This window comes from Diabrotica undecimpunctata, chromosome 4 (genome assembly GCF_040954645.1).
Source record: "Diabrotica undecimpunctata isolate CICGRU chromosome 4, icDiaUnde3, whole genome shotgun sequence".
NCBI lineage: Eukaryota > Metazoa > Arthropoda > Insecta > Coleoptera > Chrysomelidae > Diabrotica > Diabrotica undecimpunctata.
In genome coordinates, this window is record NC_092806.1 from 10,429,418 (window position 1) to 10,454,619 (window position 25,202).

Below are 25,202 nucleotides of genomic sequence, written 5' to 3' on the forward strand. Positions count from 1 at the left end.
CGCCTAAACAACATCCGTTATGCAGACGACACCGTTATTTTTGCAGACAGTTTGAACAGTTTACAGCAACTAATAAACAAAGTAAATGAAGTAAGTGAAAAATTTGGACTTCAAGTAAATATAACAAAAACTAAATTTATGATCATCAGCAAAAATAAAGTTAGAGACGCTCAACTACTTATCAATAATACACCAGTGGACCGAGTAAAACAGTATAACTATCTTGGAACAACAGTAAATGAACAATGGGATCACTCACAGGAAATAAAATGTAGAATAGAGAAGGCTAGGAGTGCATTCAATAACATGGCCAAACTCTTTAAAAGCCACAATCTTAATCTGGAGATAAAAGTAAGGCTCCTACGATGTTATATCTTCTCAATATTGTATTACGGAGTTGAATCCTGGACACTAATTGAAGCAATGGAGAAAAAACTTGAAGCCTTCGAGATGTGGCTATACAGGCGAATTCTAAGGATATCATGGACAGACAAGATAACCAACGAGACCGTATTACGAAGAGTGGGCAAAGAAAGAGAGGTGATGTATACCATTAAAAGGAGAAAGTTGGAATATCTCGGACATATAATGAGAAACAGCACTAAATACAGATTACTGAAGGTAATCCTACAGGGTAAAGTATTCGGAAAGCGAGGAATTGGGAGAAGGAGAATATCATGGTTGAAGAACCTGAGGAAATGGTTCTCCACAACAACAACGAATCTATTTAAAGCATCAGTCAATAAAATAATTATAGCCAGAATGATTGCCAATATTCGGAACGAATAGGCACTGAAAGAAGAAGAAGGACCCCTTGCGGCTGGGGTGATTACTAATCATCTTTTGGCGGCAAATTCAAATGGACACCCCTTAAATACATACCCTTTAGCGCCTCTTGCGGGCTATTTCGTTACTAATTAAAATTTACTGGAAAATATCTTAATATTTTCCGATGAAATAAGCTCACATATATTATTAAAAAATAAAAGGATATATAAAAAATGCACAATTTTTTCTAGATATACTTATATTTATTTGTTGTTTAAGATAAAACAGTTATAAACTAATTACATAATATTTATTACACTGATATTTTCAGAAACAAATGTAAAATATTATTATTGTTTGCTTCCTGACAACTTACTATCATCATCCTTTTTATAATTTTTTTATGATTTGTACACAACGGAACAATACAATAATTCACCATGTTTAGTTTTTTTACTAACACAAAAATTCTTTGCTACAATAGGTAACTAAAACTAAACTTTAAAAACTAAGAAATTACTAAGAATAAATGCAAACGAAAGTTAAAGATAATAAAATAAAATTGAAAGCTTGTAAACGAACGGAAGATCCGTCATTACTTTTGACAGAATTGACATTGCGGAATTTAGCTTCATTTGATTATTTTATTTGTGACACCCCGAGATTGTGTTAAAATAAATGATTGGTTAAAGTCTTCGTGAGAGAGATAGGCTGTCATTTCTCTTTATTAACTCGCTGGGGTTAAAGTGATGGAGGAATGATCCAAGGTCATTCATATAAGATTCCGGGCATGGTCATAGTTCTGTCAATAAACAAGTTAGTTGAATCCACGTGTGTATTATTAGTACTAATAATTATATATAATTAATAACTTATACAGAAGTAAAACACTTCAAATTTGTAATCTTGGTATAAAACATTTAATTTAAAACTTTTTAAGTGTCGTCCAAAATTTACAGGTGCATAACGTAACGTTTTCGATCTAGTTCAGATCATCCTCAGTGCCTTCTTTTTGTATTTGAAGCTAGCACTAAAATAGTAGCGGTGACATCAATATATGGTTTTACATGTTTAAAACTTTAAATTCTAATACGACCCTAGGTCGATGACAATGGATAAAGATTTTAATACTTAAAGAGCAACATGTTTCTTTGCTCGACTTGAACACGTGGTTCTTGTCAGTTAAAACGACACAGGCCAACTGACAAGTCGTGAAACAGATTTCACACTTGTGAGGTTTTTCTCCAAAGGTTTTTTTAAATTACTTGTTTAACTAAATTGCTTACAACAAATTTCACACATGGGAGGTGTTTTGTCCAGTATGCCTTTTCAAATGTTTTTTTAAATTACCTGCTTTACTAAATTTCTTACAACAAATTTCACACTTGTGAGGTTTTTCTCCAGTGTGCACTTTCAAATGTTCTTTTAAATTACCTGCTTTACTAAATTGCTTAAAACAAAATTCACACTTGTGAGGTTTTTCTCCAGTATGAACTGTAAAATGTGCTTTTAAATTACCTGTATTACTAAATTGCTTAAAACAAATTTCACACTTGTGAGGTTTTTCTCCAGTGTGCACTTTCAAATGTACTTTCAAACGACCTGCTGAATTAAACTTCTTAAAACAAATTTCACACGTGGAAAGTTTTTCTCCAGTATGCGCTCTTAAATGTTCTTTTAAATTACCTGCTACTCTAAATTGCTTAAAACAAAATTCACACTTGTGAGGTTTTTCTCCAGTATGAACTGTCAAATGTACTTTTAAATCGCCTGTATTACTAAATTGCTTACAACAAATTTCACACCTGTGAGGTTTTTCTCCAGTATGAATTACCAAATGTTTTTTTAAAGCACCTGCTAGCCTAAATTGCTTAAAACAAATTTCACACTTGTGAGGTTTTTCTCCAGTATGGATTGTCAAATGTTCTTTTAAATTACCTGTATAACTAAATTGCTTAAAACAAATTTCACACTTGTGACCTTTTTCTCCGGTGTGCACTTTCAAATGACTTTTTAAATTACCTTCTATCCTAAATTGCTTAAAACAAATTTCACACTCGTGAGGTGTTTCTCCAGTATGAATTGTTAAATGTTGTTTTAAAGCACATGCTTTACTAAATTGCTTCAAACAAATTTCACACTTAAAAGGTTTTTCTCCAGTATGAACTGTCAAATGTACTTTTAAATTACCTGTATTTCTAAATTGCTTAAAACAAATTTCACACTTGTAAGGTTTTTCTCCAGTATGCATTCTCAAATGTTTTTTTAAATTACTTGCTTGACGAAATTGCTTGAAACAAATTTCACAGTTGTGAGGTTTTTCTCCAGTATGAACTGTCAAATGTACTTTTAAATTACCTGTATTACTAAATTGCTTAAAACAAATTTCACACTTGTAAGGTTTTTCTCCAGTATGGCTTCTCAAATGTTTTTTTAAAGTACCTAATTCACTAAATTGCTTAAAACAAATTTCACACTTGTGAGGTTTTTCTCCAGTATGAATTCTCAAATGATTTTTTAAAGTACTTGCTTGTCTAAATTGATTAAAACAAATTTCACACTTGTGAGGTTTTTCTCCAGTATGAATTTTCGAATGTTCTTTTAAATTACCTGTATTACTAAATTGCTTGAAACAAATTTCACACTTGTGAGGTTTTTCTCCAGCGTGTACTGTTAAATGTACTTTCAAATTACTTGCTGTAGTATACTGCTTAAAACAAATTTCACATTTGTAAGGTCTTTTTCCAGTCACAAATTTTATATTTTTATTTAATGTTTTTTCTTTAACATGTGGATTTATATAATTTTCTTCGTAAGATAAATGTCCAGATAGTGTCTTCATGACTTCCATCTTGTTCTCTTGGAAATCATCTAAAAATCAAACTGACTATAATATAAACATATGAGTACAAGAGAAAATGAATGTAAAATAAAGAAATGTAATAATCAAATTAAAGGTTAATAAAATACAACACAATACAGAGAAACAGGATTAACAAAAACAACATAGGTACATGCAAAAATTGACATACAAAAATTGGGACAAGATATCAAACAGAACTATGAGACAGAAATAGCACTAACTCTGTCAAATACAAGCAGTCTAGGACCTAGGTAGCGAAGTGTAGTATCGAAGCTTTACAGTGACGGACTAAGACTAAAGCGGGCCCTAGGCAACATTGTAATTCAGGGCCTATCTTTCAGTCATGACACATATTTTGCGTTTGGTAATTTAGTTTCAAAGCATATAGCATGTAGTTCTATTTAGATGTCGGATTAAAAAAAAAACGAAAAAAATAATATACATGTACCAAAATTAAATAAACATAGTTTATTAAAACAAACAATAATACTTCAACAAATTTACCCAAATTTATTAGTTATATTGTTTTTTTTTCTCACTTTTAATTCTGCAAACCCGTCAATTAGTGTGTCATAATTAATAGGGTTATTTAATAACTAATATAAACGACTCCAACAACTAACTGAAAATATTGTCGGGGAATATCAAACCGGTTTCCGACAAGGAAGATCTACAACTGACCAACTATTCACAGTAAAACAAATCTTAAACAAATCGTGGGAATACGACATTGACGTCCACTACATATTCATAGATTTCAAACAAGCCTACGACTCAATTAATAGGAACAAGTTATATCAAATATTGCAGAGCTTTAATATCCCCCAAAAATACATCCGACTGGTAAAAACCACAATGGATTCGTCAATAGCAACTGTCAGAGTCCAAAATGAGCTCACTGAAAACTTTACGATAGCCCAAGGATTAAAGCAAGGAGACCGGCTGGCACCGACACTATTCAACCTGACTTTGGAATATGTGATAAGACAGCTGAATATAGGAAGAGGTAATCTCCTAACAAATAAATCAATACAGATTGCCTCCTATGCCGATGATATCAGCATCATGTCTCGCAGAACAGAAGAGGCGGCAGAAATATATTCACAATTAAAATCAAAGGCAAAAGAGACTGGACTAGAAATAAATATTCAAAAGCCAAAAAAGTTAACACAGGCAAGAGCTAGGGGAAACAGACGCACAGTTGAATTAGAGGACGATATTGAAACGGTAGAAAGTTTCACATATTTAGGAGTTACATTAAACACGGATGGAACAGAAGAACCAGAAATCCAAAGAAGAATAGTAAAGGGAAACAAAGCTTATTTTTCACTCGATCATGTGTTTCGCTCCAAAAACACACACTGGAGATCGAAAATCAGGGTCTACAAAACTATTATCAGACCAATAGTATGTTATGGATGTGAGACATGGGTGATGACAGAAGAGACAAAAAGAAAACTGAAAGTCTTCGAAAGACAAGTCCTAAGAAAGACCTATTAACGAAAACGGAATATGGAGATCCAGGTATAACCATGAACTCTACCAACTGTTCAAAGAGACACCGATCTCAGAATTCGTTAAACCTCAGAGACTTCGCTGGGCTGGTCATGTAGTAAGAATGGAGACAGAAAGATTGTCGAAAAGTGCCCTAGATAGTAAAATGCAGGGCGCAAGACCAAAAGGAAGGCCACGGAAAAGATAAGAGGATGAAGTGGCAGCGGACACGCAAAATTTGCTAGACGTGAGAACCTGGAGAAGATCGACGCGGGACCGACAAGGTTGGAGGCATAGTTTGGAGGAGGCCAAGGCCCGATTTGGGCTGTAGCGCCATTGGAGAGGGAGAGAGAGAGAGAGAGATTTAATAACTCTTTCTAACTTTCTATATAATGCAATAATAAACTATTTAATTTTTGTTGGCCTAATGTGATCTTTCACTGCTTGCATTGCTTATTGGAAGAGTTAAATACATTATCCGAATTGTGTTTAAATTTGGGAATGTTTGCAATAATATTATGTTCCTGAATAAATTACTTCATAGATGAAGGCTAAATAATATTTTCTTTACTTATAAAAGTCTTAAATTGTAATACTTTTTACTACTACTCAGTGTTCAGTTCTGCTAGGTTTAAATCTTGTACATATCATTTTAATTGCTCTATTGAAGAGTCTCTAACACCACAATCATGAGAAATTGTTTTGAATTTATTGTTAATAGTGTTATATCCCTCAGAATTGTTAGTTCTATAATAAAAAGCGATATTAATAAGTGAACTTGTGTAGTGAAAATGTCACAAACATAATATTTTACTCCTGTGAAATTAAAGTATCATTTAACCATGTCAATGAAAACTTTAGTGTTAAATGTACATGATGCTCTTGTACATGAACATTTTACAAGTACTGTTCGGAGTGTAGTTTCTAAGTGTTCATGACCTGAGTTGGAGAAGCAACTATTTATAGACTTTTAAAGCAACGAAAGAGTGGAATATTGTTCTGAAGCTATTTTCTTGTGGCATTTTAAATTAATTACTATTTAAATGGGAATAAGCCACAATTAAAGGTTAAAATACGTTTATTGACGTTTCAATTTCCACTTCGGAAATCGTTCTCTCGAAAAAACGATTTCCGAAGTGGAAATTGAAACGCCAATAAACGTATTTTAACCTTTAAAGAGTGGAAGTATTACAGAAGCACTTAAAACGTCAACAGGAAGAAAACCCATCCATATAGACGATACTGTGGAACAATCGATTCTAAGAAAAGTTCATTTATTTTATTTAGCAAAGATTTCTACTTCAGATAAACTTCTAGTAGACAGTAATGACGATGAATCTTTGCCAAACATTAAAAGAGATCAATTGTAGAAAGCTTTATAAGAATAACAATAGAAAATCTGCGCTCATAGAGAAAGAGGAAATTATTTGTTGGAGGAGGAAATTCGAAAATTGAGGAGAGAAGGAAAAAATATATATTTTATTTAGATGAAACATGGATAAATGAGCGCATTTTGTAAAAAAATTTGGCAAGATAAAGTGGTTACAAATGCTTATCGGGCATTTATAAAAGATTTGTCCACAGGCTTAAAATTTCCAAATGGTAAAGGTCACTGTTTAATTATCACTTATATTGGAGGAGATAAAGGATTTGTTGATGGAGGCTTGCTAGATTTTATTTCAAATTCTATGAACAACTATCATGAAGAAATGACTGCTGATGTTTTTGAGGAATATTTAAGTCAAATGATATATTATTACTGACCAATTCTGTAATAGTCATGGATAATGCCAGTTACCGTTCAAGATTAAAGGAACCGTTACCTAACACTAAATGGTAAAGCAAGAACTCTTCGATTGGCTAATAACCAAAGAAATAGTAGTGGCAGCAGAAAGTTTACTCAAAAAAAAAAAGTTATTGCAGCTATGCAAACAATATTCACAAAAATTTGAGAAGTACAGTGTAGATGAAATAGCAAAAGAACATGAAGTTGAAGTGTTGCGATTACCACCTTATCACTGTGAACTTAACCTAAATAGAACTAATTTGGACTCAAATAAACGGATATGTCACGAGAAATAATACAACATTTAAACTTCAAGCTACTGGTCAACTATTATCTGACTCCATATCAAAAATTCCATCTGACAATTGGCAAAAAGTTATGAGACATGTCATAGCACATGGAGAAACATTCTGGAAACTTGTTGGAAACAATTATTTCTGTGGGAAATGAAGAAACTGATGATGATGCCTCCTTATTGAAAGAAGACAACTTATGTATTTAATAGTAATTAGTAATACTAACTACTAAAGATATATTATATTTGGGTACGTTCAGTGCATTAAACTAATCATTGCCATAGTATTTTTATAAAAATTAATGTGGGTATTTCACATAAAAATTGGGTATTTTTGAGGCGTACCCACTTTTAAAAAATTGATTCCTATATAGTTATGCTACTTCTAAATATGGGAGGATTTAAATATTTTGATACTAACCTTTTTCAGTTTTTTGATTTTCTTGGAATGGATCGAGTTTATTTCCATGTTGTTCTATTTTAGTATTTATGGGACAATTCTTTAAGTCTAAAGAATCATATGTGTCATGAGTATTTTGTCTATTGGATTCCTCCTGAATTTCACATTTAAAACCATCCAAAAGTGCATCATCCAAGTGATTATACTCTATTTTTATTTTACAGGTTTTCTCGCCGATTTCTTGTTTTACTTCCATTTGGTTATAATTGATTTTACTTATTCCAATAATTTTATATCCAAAAAGTTAAAGTTAACCTCACTCACATTTTATAAGAAAACACACACTTAATTTACATTAACATGACAACCATAAAGAACAGAATCATACTATATATTATTTATCTATGGAACAGACTAAAGAAATTTTCGCTAATATATTGTCTACTATGTCTACCTACATTTTTTATCTAACATAGGACCAAAGAAGCGTCTATATTCTTTGATAGGACCAAGGACGTTTGACGTTTTTCTTTCACAGTTCGTCCCAGTGAAGTTAGCCTCAAATTATCAATTAAGTTTCACAGAACAAACTATTCTGTTGGCAGTGTTGCCATGTCCTTATAATGTATAAGTTATATGATTCAAATACCAAAAGATACAGCTTTTAAAATGTACATTTTTATTATATTATTTTACGGATTCTGCACTACAATTTTATACCTTATATAAAACAAGTGTGAAAATCCACCCTAGACAGTTCGGACTGGGAAAACCGACTATAGAAAACTTACACTAAATGGATATTTTTCCCGAAATTTGTTGTATAAAGCTATAAAGCTGATGTGGGAAACTATGTTGGCATGACCATAATGCGGTTTGTTAGGTGGTAATAAATAAATAAATAATAGGATTGAAAAAAAAAAACAAAAATTTGGATGGGAAATTTTTATTTAGAAACTTCATTTCTATGTTTTTAATTTCTACTTATAAAGTTATAACGTAAAATTTTGTTTTTAAACAGGTTATGTATTTAATATAAATAAGTAAAATGTTATTTATTTTGTACAATTTTAAAAAGCTTGTTTTTTGCGCCATCTATACTGAAAGATTTAGACTACTAAAATTAATAATAAAGAAAACTGTAATGTGGAAAGCTACAACTTTTAAACGACAGAGAAAAAGATGATCTGTTTCATCAGAATACTAAAGCTTGTAATTCGTTTGAAATGGGCGATTTGACACAAAGACGTTAGTTATATCTATAACAATATTTACAAAACAGTTTTCTGTTTCATATCTAATTTTTCTCTATTTTAATTAGATATTTTATTTCGGTTTATGGTATCAGTAAATTGTTTATTTGAACTGTACATGTTTTTTTTTTCTAACTTTAAACGTGATGTGCGTTGAGTTATTTACTTTTATTCGCTATTTTTTAGTCACATCTGGAAGTTGTACAGAAATTTTTGTGAATCGCCAAAAACCTACATTTTTTCACATTCATTTGTTTATAAATAAAAATTATCGATAAATCTCACGCAGGAAATGGTTAGAATATGTTTGTATAAGTATTATTCATCAAAAATCCTTTTAGTACCCTGCATTTTTGATCTTCTAGACAGTTTCTCTTTTCCGCATCATTTGTCATCACATAAGTATATAAATATAGGAGGTGGCTTTATGGTTTTGCTTAAAATTCAAACTTCCCGAGTATAGTTTTGTTTATCTGCTAGTATAGTAAATCTGTTACTAGTATTTATTTTATTTTTAATCTGATAAGTATTAGTGTTTGTAAATTTCTTTTGTTTTGTGCCCTTACACTTAGCCAAGATATTGTGTTATTTTCATCATGTTCTGGTTCTGCGCTTGTCAAAGTCATTCATGTGATTTGTTCCGATTGCTGTGATGAAATGTTTAACGTAAATGGATATGTGGGAATTTGTATCTGCTGATGAAAGAGATTTGTGGTTGTTGCATATATAGGTATCTAGGGGAATATTCCAAATGTTGATTGATAAGGTTTTGTACTACTCATGTAATTCATTTTTGTTACTATATGTTTCTCTTATAAATTTTAAGAGATTGTACAGGGGATAGGAAGGGAGGGTAAACTCCATTCGCTTAGCTCGGGCATATTTTGACAGATTCATTGTCGGAAACCTACAACACAACAATTCCTACTTCTCAGTATTAATAGCTCAAGTATCCTACTATTGCAGACTTCTTTCTTTAAAAAAAGAAGAATTATTCTAAATAGTGGAAACGTATACTAAACCCATCAAATTTTGGGTAGTATAAAAAATATATTTTAGTTGTTATAATTCAACATAACTATTTGTTATATGGTGCAGATCAATAAATATTGATTGTCGGCAATTCACAAAGTTCTATTTTATTTACTATTTAGTTTGTTTACTATAAATATTGGCTATGAGTACGTGTGTTTGGTTGTATAGTAATTTCCAGCCACTTTTAGTCTGTCAAAAAGTAACTAACTTCGCAAAAAAATAATTACTAAATTCACTAGACAGTTCGGACTGGAAATAGCGAACCGAGTTTAAGAAATATTAAACATTTAAGTAAAGCTTGTTTAATTTTTCATCCTGAATGTATCTGTCATATTTTTTGGTGAATAAAAATAATAGAATTAACACTTATTAGATATTTTTATTGGATTTGTGCACAATAATACATATCATAATCTCAAAATATTCTGAAAAACCCAAATGACTCGAGTTGTTCAAAATACAACAAATAATAACATAAAATATTATTAATATGACACATAATTTACCTTAAAAATTATTACAAATATATTTATTTCATTACAGGTATATAAGCTACCCTTCTTTAACGAAATAATGCCTTTTAAAACTTTGTTATATAGCCACATTTTTGGAGTCGACCAAAAAAGTATTTTCTCGGCACAATTTCTAATAACTACACACTTGTGTGACTGTATGAATATGAAACATGGACTCTTAGTGTTAATTAGGTAAATAAAAACAGTAAATATTAGAGCAAACATTGGTTATGGTGGGATAAACAGAAGGCAAATGGAGAATAAGAGCCATATTTACTTAAAAGTTCGAGAATTACAGAAAATATAGAGAAATATGTTGCTATATTATAGTCTTCTATAGTGATTAAGTGTATAAAAAAATGGAAAATAAAGCAAATGATTACTATAAATTTGAAATCTGTATTAAGAAAAAAGTATTAACTTAAAGTAGAAATCAAATTAGAAAGAAATAACAATAAAAAACAATATTATAATAAGACAAATTCAGGGTACAAAGAAAAAACTGCCAAGAAGAAAATAGTGAACTCAAAGTGGAGAAATTAAAAAAAAAACTGCAACTTTAAAAAAAGGGGAGATAGGAAATTGAAAACGTAAAACAAATATTAAAAGACTGCTACTTGGCGTAATCGAACAAATTGTGCTATGAGAAAATAAATTTTATAACACACCCAACAAAAAATTACCACTCAACCATTTTTTTTCTTTGAATGCATCGTACGGCATTCCCCTAAAAAAAATTATCTTACTAATAGAAAACTGTAACACAATGAAGAAACGGTCGTTGTGGGCAATGTTCTTTAACTATCCAGTGACCAAAAGTCACTCCTACCGCTACCACATCGTCTTTGATATTACCAGTTACATCCACAGGCGAAATATTAAGAAAAAACAGTTTCTGCAGAAAACCAAAGTAATTCGTTTCAAATAAAAAATTTTGTTGTTAGTGATCGCGCAAATTGCGGGTTCAATTGATAAAATGTTGAGCGTAATTTTTTGTATCGTGTAATCAACTACAACCTACTACATATCTACTCTAAGTACAACAAAAAGTATAGAGACTAAACAAAAATGTCCAAAATCATCAACAAATTGCACATGGCTCAATATTTTTGTTATTGCACGTGTTCCAAATCCGATCGAGAGTATTTATGTTGATTTCCATCAAGTTACTTATTGCTTTTACGATACAATTCGAAAATTTCTTTCAAAAACCTGGACGGACAATATCGAGATTTGTTTTTAACGTCAGATCTAACTATCTAATGATACAATTGTATTTCGAGAAATTTAATATAAAGCGAGTTCTGGGAAGTGTTGGAAACGGTTTTCTACGATATCTTTTTTTTAGCGTAAGCTCCTGAACTAATGTGGTATTGCAGATTTGACCTTCACGCGAGAACGTAGAAGAGAAAAATTTTTACTTTTAGATTATGTCACTTCTTGTCAAATTTGAGGCAAATGTTTTGTTAATATTCTCAGGTTTATTGTTTAATAAACTCTTTACGGAGTTGAAATGGAACGGAAAATACAAAAATGCAGAAGGAAAATTGCTACCAGATACATACCGAAAATGCAGAAATTCTTGCTAATTACCGTCGGAATTAAACGGTTACAGAAAACTGAAAGGAAAAATCAGGGTTATGTATAGATAACAACAATCATACTTTACTGTAGAGTGCCAATACACTTTTAAAACCAAAAAGGGGTCAGTACTACACGGAATTTTTAGACGAAAATTTAGGCTAGGCGCCTAGGCTATATTCTATTCAACCTAACTTTTGAAAATGTCACTAGAAACTATGAGTTTTTGCGTTGACATAGTTCCCTGTCTAAAGAGATAGTAACAGGATGTGAGAGATCAACTTAGCTGAAGAACAAAAACATCTTATTTATAACAGCAGAGAAATTACCCCTAACATATTACATCACGTATTTTAGCGACTTTTTTGTAACCTATTGTTTCCTTCGCTCTAGCGAGAACTTACCTCAAAAAGACAGTTGGGACTATGAAGTCATACATTTAAAAAAGAAGTCAACAAATGGGATTTATTCCAGTCGGGATCTATATAAAACCGATCCGAACACTTTCCAGATCTTCAAAATTAAAAAATAAATTTTTTCTTGCAATAAAATGGAAAAATGTACACCCTGTTTTGAGTTAAATGTAATTTTCGCGAAATGAGATGAGCCCCCTATATTTTTAACTTGTTTTCTTATCTAGTATACGTAATCTAAGAAACAGCATAGAAATAAATTTACACATAAATATATATAAAAAAGATAATAATTTGATCATTTTTCCAACATTCCTTGAATAACTGAATCGTCGAAACTAAACAGGCACTTTGTTTTCAGTTTTCGCTGGTGGAAGATATGTTTGAAGAGTTAGTTCAGCGAATTAGTTATTCCAGGGAAGTGTATTATTATAATTACAGATTAAGTCACTTAATAAATACCTACCTTACCTATTAGTCCAGATGCCAACCTGCAACATCGAAGAATTAGCCAAAAAGGAAAAGCTTTTCAAAATATTTTTCGAAATACTGTGAACTTAGGTGTCGTACAAAAAAATTATACCTTTTTGCCCAACTATAGCATAAATATCTCATTAGTTACCCTTAAAGAAGTAGCAGATTAAGTCCCACGGACCAGACATTGATATAGTTGCTATTTTTAAGAAGAGGTATCTTAAGTTCAAGGATATTTTTTATAATTGGCTGACAACGTCGCAATGGAGTGCTCGTCAGATCGCAGGATTGTTTAGAATCAAAAATACATTTCAAAATGTAAATAAACTGGCTAAACGTACATGAAAAGCAGTTAGAAGATTTACACGCAGTTATTTCAAGTAAACTGTTCACAAATATGACACAATGTTCATAAGCAACTATTAATCGAAAATATGCTCACAAATACATGGAAAAATGGAATTACTTGGGAAGTACCAGGAAAATATTCCTAACTGTTATTTCATAGAAAATGATCATAGATACATGGAAATGCTCACAAATACATGGGGGACTAAGTACAAAAAATTATTTCAAGGAAACTGTTCACAAATACATGACACAATGTTCACAAGCAGTTCTTTCATTGAAAAATTTTCACAAATACACGGAAAAATGTTTAAGAGGACAACAAAATTACTTATAAATACATAAATATATGAAAAAATATTCAGAAGTGCCTGGAAAAATATTCATAATTGTTATTTCAAGAAAAATGATCAAAAATGTATTAAAAAATGACAAACATTCTGAAAATTGAAGGAAAACTAAGAATTATACAAGGAAAACTGTTTTGAATAGATAAAAAGAACCAAAAATAGAAATTTGGTAAATAAATATTAGTATTTTATTAATAACCTGACAATATATTTCTGTTAAATAAAACTAACAAGGTGAAAAAGATCTGTGTGTTAAGACAATTAAAAGGAACTATGAATTCTAAAAGCGCTTTTCAGTCTCATGATAAAAATTTACCAATGTAGAGGCCACAAAAGCGATACTACATATTTTTATTGATAACGTGAGGTGTTTAGATGGTGAGGACCCAGCTAGAAAACGCTTCTTGATAGACCCCTTGGTCAGAGAAGAAGAGGAAGATCCAGAACAAGGTTCCTTGATAACATCGATGAAGACATGAGAAATATGGGAATACGTGCTTGGTGGAGGAAGGCGATTTTTATAGAAGACATTGTGGCTCGAAATTTACAAACTAAATAATATAATACAAATTCCTGGAGAAAATATTAAGCAAATAACAATATAGTCACAGCAGATTGACAACTAAAGCAAAGACCAATATGAGAAGGCTTTTGAGATATGAGCTATATTTATAGAATCAGAAAATAGTTAGAAGTTACTAGAGACTGGTGGAAGTCTATGGGCTAATAAGGTATTATAGTTCTATTCGCAACAAACCATTTTGACAGTATAAAAATTTAAGACTTTCAACGATGACCTTTCAGAACATACTCTCTATTAGCCAGATCTGCACCCCTTTGACTTTCATCTCCAAATTTAGAGAAATTTCTTATTGCAAAATATTTTTTGAAGACATTCCTGAATACAATTATTCGATATTGAATGTTTTCCTTCTTTTTGCTAACCATTCGGATTAAAGGTGGCATCTGGACTAACTCGTACGCAAAAAATCAGCATATCTGCCCTACCAAGAAAACGTAATAAGTACTAAAATTAAAAGGGATGTAATTTTTCTTGGTAGGCACTCTGTCTACTTTTTCGAGTCCCAAAAAATTTGGACTAAAATTCATTTTCTAATCACAAATTAACTATATACGATGTGTTATATACATAAAGATAGAACAATAATTTATTAAATTACAAAAATCGTTAAGTAAAATAATCTTTTATATAATTTATATTTAAGAACATTTGAAACAACTGTTTCAAAGGCCAAAAAATTGTAAAAATGATACAGCTGACGAAGAAATATTGTTTTGCATCTTGTTTTAAACTTTCTGAAGCTGTTGCCAATATTTACAGTACAAAATAGATGTGAGAAATACAAACAGAAACGGGAAAGTATGACAAGGACATTCAACATCGTTACGGACCTGCTTTTACACCATAAAGCCCTGATTAAACACTGTAGTGGGCCAAAAGGAAGTCCCACCGACCAGACATTAAAATACTGCCGAAGAAGAGGCATCTTGACATATTTAATCGATCCAGACATACGGTTACAACATACGAGGACATCTGAATTTTTTTATCTGATTTTTTTAATTGCCTGACAACGTCGCAATATAGTGCGCTTCAGTTTGCAGTATTGTTTAGGATCAAAAGTACATTCCAAGGGATAAATAAGTGGACTAAGCGTACATGAAGAGCACTTAGGAGACTTACACGCAGTTATTTTATGGAAAATAGTTCAAATCACAAGAGAAATTATACCCAAGCAGTTAATTCATTGAAAATGTTCACAAATACATAGAAAAACGTTCCAAGAACATATGAGAATTATTTACTGGTATTTATTTCAGGAAAACTGTTCATATATATTTGGACAAATGTTCATAAGTACCTGGAAAATATTCACTACCTGTTATTTCATGGAAAACGATCATAAACGCATGGAAATGGTTCTTGTCAGTTAAAACGACACAGGCCAACTGACAAGTCGTGAAACAGATTTCACACTTGTGAGGTTTTTCTCCAGTAAGCATTCTCAAAGGTTTTTTTTAAATTACCTGCTTAACTAAATTGCTTACAACAAATTTCACACGTAGGAGGTTTTTTATCCAGTATGAATTCTCAAATGTTTTTTTAAATTACCTGCTTTACTAAATTTCTTACAACAAATTTCACACTTGTGAGGTTTTTCTCCAGTGTGCACTTTCAAATGTTCTTTTAAGTTACCTGCTAACCTAAATTGCTTAAAACAAATTTCACACTTGTGAGGTTTTTCTCCAGTATGAATTCTCAAATGATTTTTTAAAGTACTTGCTTGTCTAAATTGATTAAAACAAATTTCACACTTGTGAGGTTTTTCTCCAGTATGAATTCTCAAATGATTTTTTAAAGTACCCAATTCACTAAATTGCTTGAAACAAATTTCACAATTGTGAGGTTTTTCTCCAGTGTGCACTTTCAAATGTTCTTTTAAGTTACCTGCTAACCTAAATTGCTTAAAACAAATTTCACACTTGTGAGGTTTTTCTCCAGTATGAATTCTCAAATGATTTTTTAAAGTACTTAATTCACTAAATTGCTTGAAACAAATTTCACACTTGTGAGGTTTTTCTCCAGTATGAATTCTCAAATGATTTTTTAAATTACTTAATTCACTAAATTGCTTGAAACAAATTTCACACTTGTGAGGTTTTTCTCCAGTGTGCACTTTCAAATGTTCTTTTAAGTTACCTGCTAACCTAAATTGCTTAAAACAAATTTCACACTTGTGAGGTTTTTCTCCAGTATGAATTCTCAAATGATTTTTTAAAGTACCCAATTCACTAAATTGCTTGAAACAAATTTCACAATTGTGAGGTTTTTCTCCAGTATGAATTCTCAAATGATTTTTTAAATTACTTAATTCACTAAATTGCTTGAAACAAATTTCACACTTGTGAGGTTTTTCTCCAGTGTGCACTTTCAAATGTTCTTTTAAGTTACCTGCTAACCTAAATTGCTTGAAACAAATTTCACACTTGTGAGGTTTTTCTCCAGTATGAATTCTCAAATGATTTTTTAAAGTACCCAATTCACTAAATTGCTTACAACAAATTTCACAATTGTGAGGTTTTTCTCCAGTATGAATTCTCAAATGATTTTTTAAATTACTTAATTCACTAAATTGCTTGAAACAAATTTCACACTTGTGAGGTTTTTCTCCAGTATGAATTCTCAAATGATTTTTTAAATTACTTAATTCACTAAATTGCTTGAAACAAATTTCACACTTGTGAGGTTTTTCTCCAGTGTGCACTTTCAAATGTTCTTTTAAGTTACCTGCTAACCTAAATTGCTTAAAACAAATTTCACACTTGTGAGGTTTTTCTCCAGTATGAATTCTCAAATGATTTTTTAAAGTACCCAATTCACTAAATTGCTTGAAACAAATTTCACAATTGTGAAGTTTTTCTCCAGTATGAATTCTCAAATGATTTTTTAAATTACTTAATTCACTAAATTGCTTGAAACAAATTTCACACTTGTGAGGTTTTTCTCCAGTATGAATTCTCAAATGATTTTTTAAATTACCTAATTCACTAAATTGCTTGAAACAAATTTCACACTTGTGAGGTTTTTCTCCAGTATGAATTCTCAAATGATTTTTTAAAGTACTTGCTTGTCTAAATTGATTAAAACAAATTTCACACTTGTGAGGTTTTTCTCCAGTATGAATTCTCAAATGATTTTTTAAATTACCTAATTCACTAAATTGCTTGAAACAAATTTCACACTTGTGCGGTTTTTCTCCAGTATGGCTTCTCAAATGTTTTTTTAAAGTACCTAATTCACTAAATTGCTTAAAACAAATTTCACACTTGTGAGGTTTTTCTCCAGTATGAATTCTCAAATGATTTTTTAAAGTACTTGCTTGTCTAAATTGATTAAAACAAATTTCACACTTGTGAGGTTTTTCTCCAGTATGAATTTTCGAATGTTCTTTTAAATTTCCTGTATTACTAAATTGCTTGAAACAAATTTCACACTTGTGAGGTTTTTCTCCAGCGTGTACTGTTAAATGTACTTTCAAATTACTTGCTGTAGTATACTGCTTAAAACAAATTTCACATTTGTAAGGTCTTTTTCCAGTCACAAATTTTATATTTTTATTTAATGTTTTTTCTTTAACATGTGGATTTATATAATTTTCTTCGTAAGATAAATGTCCAGATAGTGTCTTCATAACTTCCATCTTGTTCTCTTGGAAATAATCTAAAAATCAAACTGACTATAATATAAACATATGAGTACAAGAGAAAATGAATGTAAAATAAAGAAATGTAATAATCAAATTAAAGGTTAATAAAATACAACACAATACAGAGAAACATGATTAACAAAAACAACATAGGTACATGCAAAAATTGACATACAAAAATTGGGACAAGATATCAAACAGAACTATGAGGCAGAAATAGCACTAACTCTGTCAAATACAAGCAGTCTAGAACCTAGCGAAGTGTAGTATCGAAGCTTTACAGTGACGGACTAAGACTAAAGCGGGCCCTAGGCAACATTGTAATTCAGGGCCTATCTTTCAGTCATGACACATATTTTGCGTTTGGTAATTTAGTTTCAAAGCATATAATATGTAGTTCTATTTAGATGTCGGATTAAAAAAAAAACGAAAAAAATAATATACATGTACCAAAATTAAATAAACATAGTTTATTAAAACAAACAATAATACTTCAACAAATTTACCCAAATTTATTATTTATATTGTTTTTTTTTCTCACTTTTAATTCTGCAAACCCGTCAATTAGTGTGTCATAATTAATAGGGTTATTTAATAACTAATATAAACGACTCCAACAACTAACTGAAAATATTGTCGGGGAATATCAAACCGGTTTCCGACAAGGAAGATCTACAACTGACCAACTATTCACAGTAAAACAAATCTTAAACAAATCGTGGGAATACGACATTGACGTCCACTACATATTCATAGATTTCAAACAAGCCTACGACTCAATTAATAGGAACAAGTTATATCAAATATTGCAGAGCTTTAATATCCCCCAAAAATACATCCGACTGGTAAAAACCACAATGGATTCGTCAATAGCAACTGTCAGAGTCCAAAATGAGCTCACTGAAAACTTTACGATAGCCCAAGGATTAAAGCAAGGAGACCGGCTGGCACCGACACTATTCAACCTGACCTTGGAATATGTGATAAGACAGCTGAATATAGGAAGAGGTAATCTCCTAACAAATAAATCAATACAGATTGCCTCCTATGCCGATGATATCAGCATCATGTCTCGCAGAACAGAAGAGGCGACAGAAATATATTCACAATTAAAATCAAAGGCAAAAGAGACTGGACTAGAAATAAATATTCAAAAGACAAAAAAGTTAACACAGGCAAGAGCTAGGGGAAACAGACGCACAGTTGAATTAGAGGACGATATTGAAACGGTAGAAAGTTTCACATATTTAGGAGTTACATTAAACACGGATGGAACAGAAGAACCAGAAATCCAAAGAAGAATAGTAAAGGGAAACAAAGCTTATTTTTCACTCAATCATGTGTTTCGCTCCAAAAACACACACTGGAGATCGAAAATCAGGGTCTACAAAACTATTATCAGACCAATAGTATGTTATGGATGTGAGACATGGGTGATGACAGAAGAGACAGAAAGAAAACTGAAAGTCTTCAAAAGACAAGTCCTAAGAAAGACCTATTAACGAAAACGGAATATGGAGATCCAGGTATAACCATGAACTCTACCAACTGTTCAAAGGGACACCGATCTCAGAATTCGTTAAACCTCAGAGACTTCGCTGGGCTGGTCATGTAGTAAGAATGGAGACAGAAAGATTGTCGAAAAGTGCCCTAGATAGTAAAATGCAGGGCGCAAGACCAAAAGGAAGGCCACGGAAAAGATGGGAGGATGAAGTGGCAGCAGACACGCAAAATTTGCTAGACGTGAGAACCTGGAGAAGATCGACGCGGGACCGACAAGGTTGGAGGCATAGTTTGGAGGAGGCCAAGGCCCGATTTGGGCTGTAGCGCCATTGAAGAGGGAGAGAGAGAGAGAGAGAGAGAGAGAGAGAGAGAGAGATTTAATAACTCTTTCTATATAATGCAATAATAAACTATTTAATTTTTGTTGGCCTAATGTGATCTTTCACTGCTTGCATTGCTTATTTTAAGGGTTAAATACATTATCCGAATTGTGTTTAAATTTGGGAATGTTTGCAATAATATTATGTTCCTGAATAAATTACTTCATACATGAAGGCTAAATAATATTTTCTTTACTTATAAAAGTCTTAAATTGTAATACTTTTTATTACTACTCAGTGTTCAGTTCTGCTAGGTTTAAATCTTGTACATATCATTTTAATTGCTCTATTGAAGAGTCTCTAACACCACAATCATGAGAAATTGTTTTGAATTTTGAATAAAATCCTTTATAAAAAGGTATATAAAAAACCCAGTTGGGCTATGTTGCATTGACAAAACGTTTTCGGAATAAATATTCCATCATCAGTGTCCTAAAATAGTATTTAACCACTTAATTAAAAAGAACATGAAATGATTTAAGTTTTGACTAAGGTTAATGTAAAAGTGTGGTTAATACTTACTAGTTAATACATGGATGTAGCCACTAAATATGTGGGTAAAAACCCTTTAAAAATTATTAAATAAGATTTGATTTACATTATGTCTAATTTACAGTTAAGATGTTAAAGTTACCGTTGGATTGGTAACATGGCGACATATGACTCTACATTAGTTGCGAGTCCTGAGACGGTATGTCTACGAGGACTTTGTCAAAGCAACTGATTGAAATGACAATCTTGGCAGGTTAAGACGGAAGTTATGACAGAGCAGTCAGTGTAACTGTATATGTCTATTTAAGACAGAAGCCAACGTTGTTTAAAATTGTGAAAGTTGAAATAAAATAAAATTATAACAGTATCAACCATCAATGTTATTGTTTTAAATTATGTATGTGAAATGAAATTGTGGTGAGAAAATTATGTGATTATAGTTAGGCAACCAACTATACAGTGTCGAGTGGTGTGATGAAAAGATTCTTATATAAGGCCCTTTATGTTTTAATAACATTTGGTACCTGGAAAATGGAAACTAGACACTGGTGGAAAGTTGGGTTCTTGAAAAAATATAGGAATTGATATATTTAATATGTGAGGATGTTGTTCAATGAATGAAATAAAACTATTATGATATAAAGTTCATGTAAAAATTAACTTACAACTCAATTATATTAGGCCCTGTATGTCAAAAAACAACATTTGGTACCTGGAAAATGTAAAACTTCTTGAGTTGTAAGTTCATGAATATGAATATCTGATTGGATGTTGACAAACTGAGTGAAGTAGTTATATTTTGTGTGTTGACAAGTATGAAATGGACAAAATTTGATGGTTGAAAGTGGTTTTGTAATATATTGGTCGTAAAGTACTTAACTTATAACTTGAGAAAAAGCCCTATCTGTTATAAAGCAACACTAGGTACATAGGAAGATAAAAGATTAAGTTATAAGTTGGTAAGTTGAATGAACTATTGGTCTATATTGACTATAATAGTAAAATGAAATTGTTGTATGTGGCTCTGTTAAATTTGAGTAAAGAGAATGAAAATTAAGGTGTTTTGAGAAAATTGTGATAAACGGATAGACTACGAAAGGCTGAGGTCCCCAGAGAACCGAAGCCAAACCCTGAGGGAATTGTGTAGAGAAGTAAAATAAGAATTTAATAATATGGAATGGGTGGTGGATGATGGATGATCTGATCTGAATTTGGGAGTGTCGAAATAGAAGCATGGAAAGTATTGGTTATAGTGATTAAGACATGAAGTTTGGGTTGAAAAGAAAAGAGTGGGATAGGTAGAAAGTAAGATGTATTGGAAGAAAGGTTTTTAGAGTGAACTAAGGGAGATGAGTATTAGGTGAACTAATAATTAATATGGAATTTAATTGTAGAAGTAAATTGGGGATGTGGGTTAGGAGAATAGTTGGCGATGGAGAGGGAGAAAATCTCGATTGAATGAAACATGACGATTAACGCAATTGCGATAAGGACTCGCCCGAATAGGAATATGGATAAGCACGGGAACGTTTGTCCAACCTTGGCGACTTTATCAATCAACGATTCGGCATAATTTGGACACATTTCAGCAATAATTAGGAGTATTACGTTTTCTTGTTAAAAAAAAACAAAAATTAAGTATAAAAATTAAAAACCTAATTTTCGGGCCCTAGGCACGTGCCTAGGTTGTCTAGGGCTTAATCCGCAACTACTTTAAACCTTAAGGTGATAACTGACAGCTGTCTGCTAACAGTCAGCTGTCAACCTAAAATATAACTTGTAAACATTCTGTAAAACGGTAAATATTTGTAGTAAATTTGTATCTTCTTCTTCATGTGCCATCTCCTCTAAGAAGGCAACCATCATGGCAATTCGCACTTTCGATACCGCTGCTCTAAAGAGGTCAGCAGAAGTGCAGTTAAACCAAACTCTCAAATTGTTTAACCAGGAGATGTGTCTTCTTCCGCGACTCCTTCTACCCTGTATTCTTCCTTGCATTATTAATTGCAACAAGTTATAACGCTCGCCCCTCATGGCATGTCCCAGATATTGCAGTTTTTTACTTTAAATTTGTATAGGCCTACCTTTTAGGCAATTAGAACTGTAATTTTAGAGCCATTTGTTTACTACAAAGCTAACGGTAGCATTTAAATCGCGAGGAACCATGAGTGTGGGAATTTGAAAAAAATTTGAAACAGATAAGCAGTCTATATTTTTTTTGTATTAAAGATTGATATATTAATTCCTCTCATGTCCAACCATAGTAATAGCAGAAAGACATTAAATAATCCAATATTCAAATCGAAAATCGGTTTTGATCAGCCCCGAAAACCTATAGTACATTTGAAAATGATTGATAGCACAAATTTTATTGCATATGAGACAAAACCCAATATAACATCACAAAAAAGTGACGCAGATTTTTTTAAATAAAATATTCAGTATTGTTCTGAAAATGTTTGGGTTTTACTTACCTAAAATTTTTAAATATACCAATTTATTTCAATTCTTGTCTTAAATTTTGTAGTCATTTTAATCAACAAATGATAACAAAGTATGTAATCTCTACAGAGGCACAAAATATTTACAGTTTCCAAAAAGGAGAGATTCAATGTATGAGCCCTCAACTTTCTTAGAAGCAATTAAAATTTCCAAGAGGCAGAACATATTTTACAGATTGTAAATCTTTTAGTTAAGATAAACAGGTTGTGTTTGTTAAGTCCTGTGATCACACAGAATTGTTAGTTCTATAATAAAAAGCGATATTAATAAGTGAACTTGTGTAGTGAAAATGTCACAAACATAATATTTTACTCCTGTGAAATTAAAGTATCATTTAACCGTGTCAATGAAAACTTTAGTGTTAAATGTACATGATGCTCTTGTACATGAACATTTTACAAGTACTGTTCGGAGTGTAGTTTCTAAGTGTTCATGACCTGAGTTGGAGAAGCAACTATTTATAGACTTTTAAAGCAACGAAAGAGTGGAATATTGTTCTGAAGCTATTTTCTTGTGGCATTTTAAATTAATTACTATTTAAATGGGAATAAGCCACAATTAAAGGTTAAAATACGTTTATTGACGTTTCAATTTCCACTTCGGAAATCGTTCTCTCGAAAAAACGATTTCCGAAGTGGAAATTGAAACGCCAATAAACGTATTTTAACCTTTAAAGAGTGGAAGTATTACAGAAGCACTTAAAACGTCAACAGGAAGAAAACCCATCCATATAGACGATACTGTGAAACAATCGATTCTAAGAAAAGTTCATTTATTTTATTTAGCAAAGATTCCTACTTCAGATAAACTTCTAGTAGACAGTAATGACGATGAATCTTTGCCAAACATTAAAAGAGATCATTTGTAGAAAGCTTTATAAGAATAACAATAGAAAATCTGCGCTCATAGAGAAAGAGGAAATTATTTGTTGGAGGAGGAAATTCGAAAATTGAGGAGAGAAGGAAAAAATATATATTTTATTTAGATGAAACATGGATAAATGAGCGCATTTTGTAAAAAAATTTGGCAAGATTAATAGGTTACAAATACTTCTCAGGCATTTATAAAAGATTTGTCCACAGGCTTAAAATTTCCAAATGGTAAAGGTCACTGTTTAATTATCACTTATATTGGAGGAGATAAAGGATTTGTTGATGGAGGCTTGCTAGATTTTATTTCAAATTCTATGAACAACTACCATGAAGAAATGACTGCTGATGTTTTTGAGGAATATTTAAGTCAAATGATATATTATTACTGACCAATTCTGTAATAGTCATGGATAATGCCAGTTACCGTTCAAGATTAAAGGAACCGTTACCTAACACTAAATGGTAAAGCAAGAACTCTTCGATTGGCTAATAACCAAAGAAATAGTAGTGGCAGCAGAAAGTTTACTCAAAAAAAAAAGTTATTGCAGCTATGCAAACAATATTCACAAAAATTTGAGAAGTACAGTGTAGATGAAATAGCAAAAGAACATGAAGTTGAAGTGTTGCGATTACCACCTTATCACTGTGAACTTAACCTAAATAGAACTAATTTGGACTCAAATAAACGGATATGTCACGAGAAATAATACAACATTTAAACTTCAAGCTACTCGTCAACTATTATCTGACTCCATATCAAAAATTCCATCTGACAATTGGCAAAAAGTTATGAGACATGTCATAGCACATGGAGAAACATTCTGGAAACTTGTTGGAAACAATTATTTCTGTGGGAAATGAAGAAACTGATGATGATGCCTCCTTATTGAAAGAAGACAACTTATGTATTTAATAGTAATTAGTAATACTAACTACTAAAGATATATTATATTTGGGTACGTTCAGTGCATTAAACTAATCATTGCCATAGTATTTTTATAAAAATTAATGTGGGTATTTCACATAAAAATTGGGTATTTTTGAGGCGTACCCACTTTTAAAAAATTGATTCCTATATAGTTATGCTACTTCTAAATATGGGAGGATTTAAATATTTTGATACTAACCTTTTTCAGTTTTTTGATTTTCTTGGAATGGATCGAGTTTATTTCCATGTTGTTCTATTTTAGTATTTATGGGACAATTCTCAAAATTCTTTAAGTCTAAAGAATCATATGTGTCATGAGTATTTTGTCTATTGGATTCCTCCTGAATTTCACATTTAAAACCATCCAAAAGAGCATCATCCAAGTGATTATACTCTATTTCTATTTTACAGGTTTTCTCGCTGATTTCTTGTTTTACTTCCATTTGGTTATAATTGATTTTACTTATTCCAATAATTTTATATCTAAAAAGTTAAAGTTAACCTCACTCACATTTTATAAGAAAACACACACTTAATTTACATTAACATGACAACCATAAAGAACAGAATCATACTATATATTATTTATCTATGGAACAGACTAAAGAAATTTTCGCTAATATATTGTCTACCTACATTTTTTATCTAACATGGGACCAAAGAATATAGAAGCGTCTATATTAATATATATTCTTTATCTATGTCTATATTCTTTGATAGG

At 31.4% G+C, this 25,202-nt stretch overlaps 2 protein-coding genes across 2 annotated transcripts; both read right to left on the bottom strand.

Annotated features, from left to right (window-relative positions):
* Nucleotides 1–1,026: 1,026 nt before the first annotated feature.
* LOC140439151 (uncharacterized) lies at nucleotides 1,027–8,109 on the bottom strand. Its single transcript, XM_072528875.1, has 2 exons — nucleotides 7,628–8,109; nucleotides 1,027–3,639 (listed from the first exon to the last, which is right to left on the bottom strand). Exons 1-2 carry the CDS (start codon nucleotides 7,860–7,862, stop codon nucleotides 2,063–2,065), a joined length of 1,812 nt encoding a protein of 603 aa, XP_072384976.1. The 5' UTR covers nucleotides 7,863–8,109; the 3' UTR covers nucleotides 1,027–2,062.
* Nucleotides 8,110–10,253: 2,144 nt separating this feature from the next.
* On the bottom strand, nucleotides 10,254–25,201 carry LOC140439152 (uncharacterized). Its single transcript, XM_072528876.1, has 3 exons — nucleotides 25,118–25,201; nucleotides 24,681–24,964; nucleotides 10,254–17,818 (listed from the first exon to the last, which is right to left on the bottom strand). The coding sequence occupies exons 2-3, from the start codon at nucleotides 24,922–24,924 to the stop codon at nucleotides 15,672–15,674; spliced, it is 2,391 nt and encodes a 796-aa protein (XP_072384977.1). The 5' UTR covers nucleotides 24,925–24,964; nucleotides 25,118–25,201; the 3' UTR covers nucleotides 10,254–15,671.
* Nucleotide 25,202: the final 1 nt, after the last annotated feature.

Excerpts from the sequence above, each read along its gene's own strand:
- LOC140439151 (XM_072528875.1), bottom strand. The coding sequence starts at position 7,862 with ATGGAAGTAAAACAAGAAATCGGCGAGAAAACCTGTAAAATAAAAATA. Across the intron at positions 3,640-7,627 it reads AAATCAAAAAACTGAAAAAG|ATGATTTCCAAGAGAACAAG; the intron begins GTTAGTATCAAA and ends TTTGATTTTTAG.
- LOC140439152 (XM_072528876.1), bottom strand. The coding sequence starts at position 24,924 with ATGGAAGTAAAACAAGAAATCAGCGAGAAAACCTGTAAAATAGAAATA. Across the intron at positions 17,819-24,680 it reads AAATCAAAAAACTGAAAAAG|ATTATTTCCAAGAGAACAAG; the intron begins GTTAGTATCAAA and ends TTTGATTTTTAG.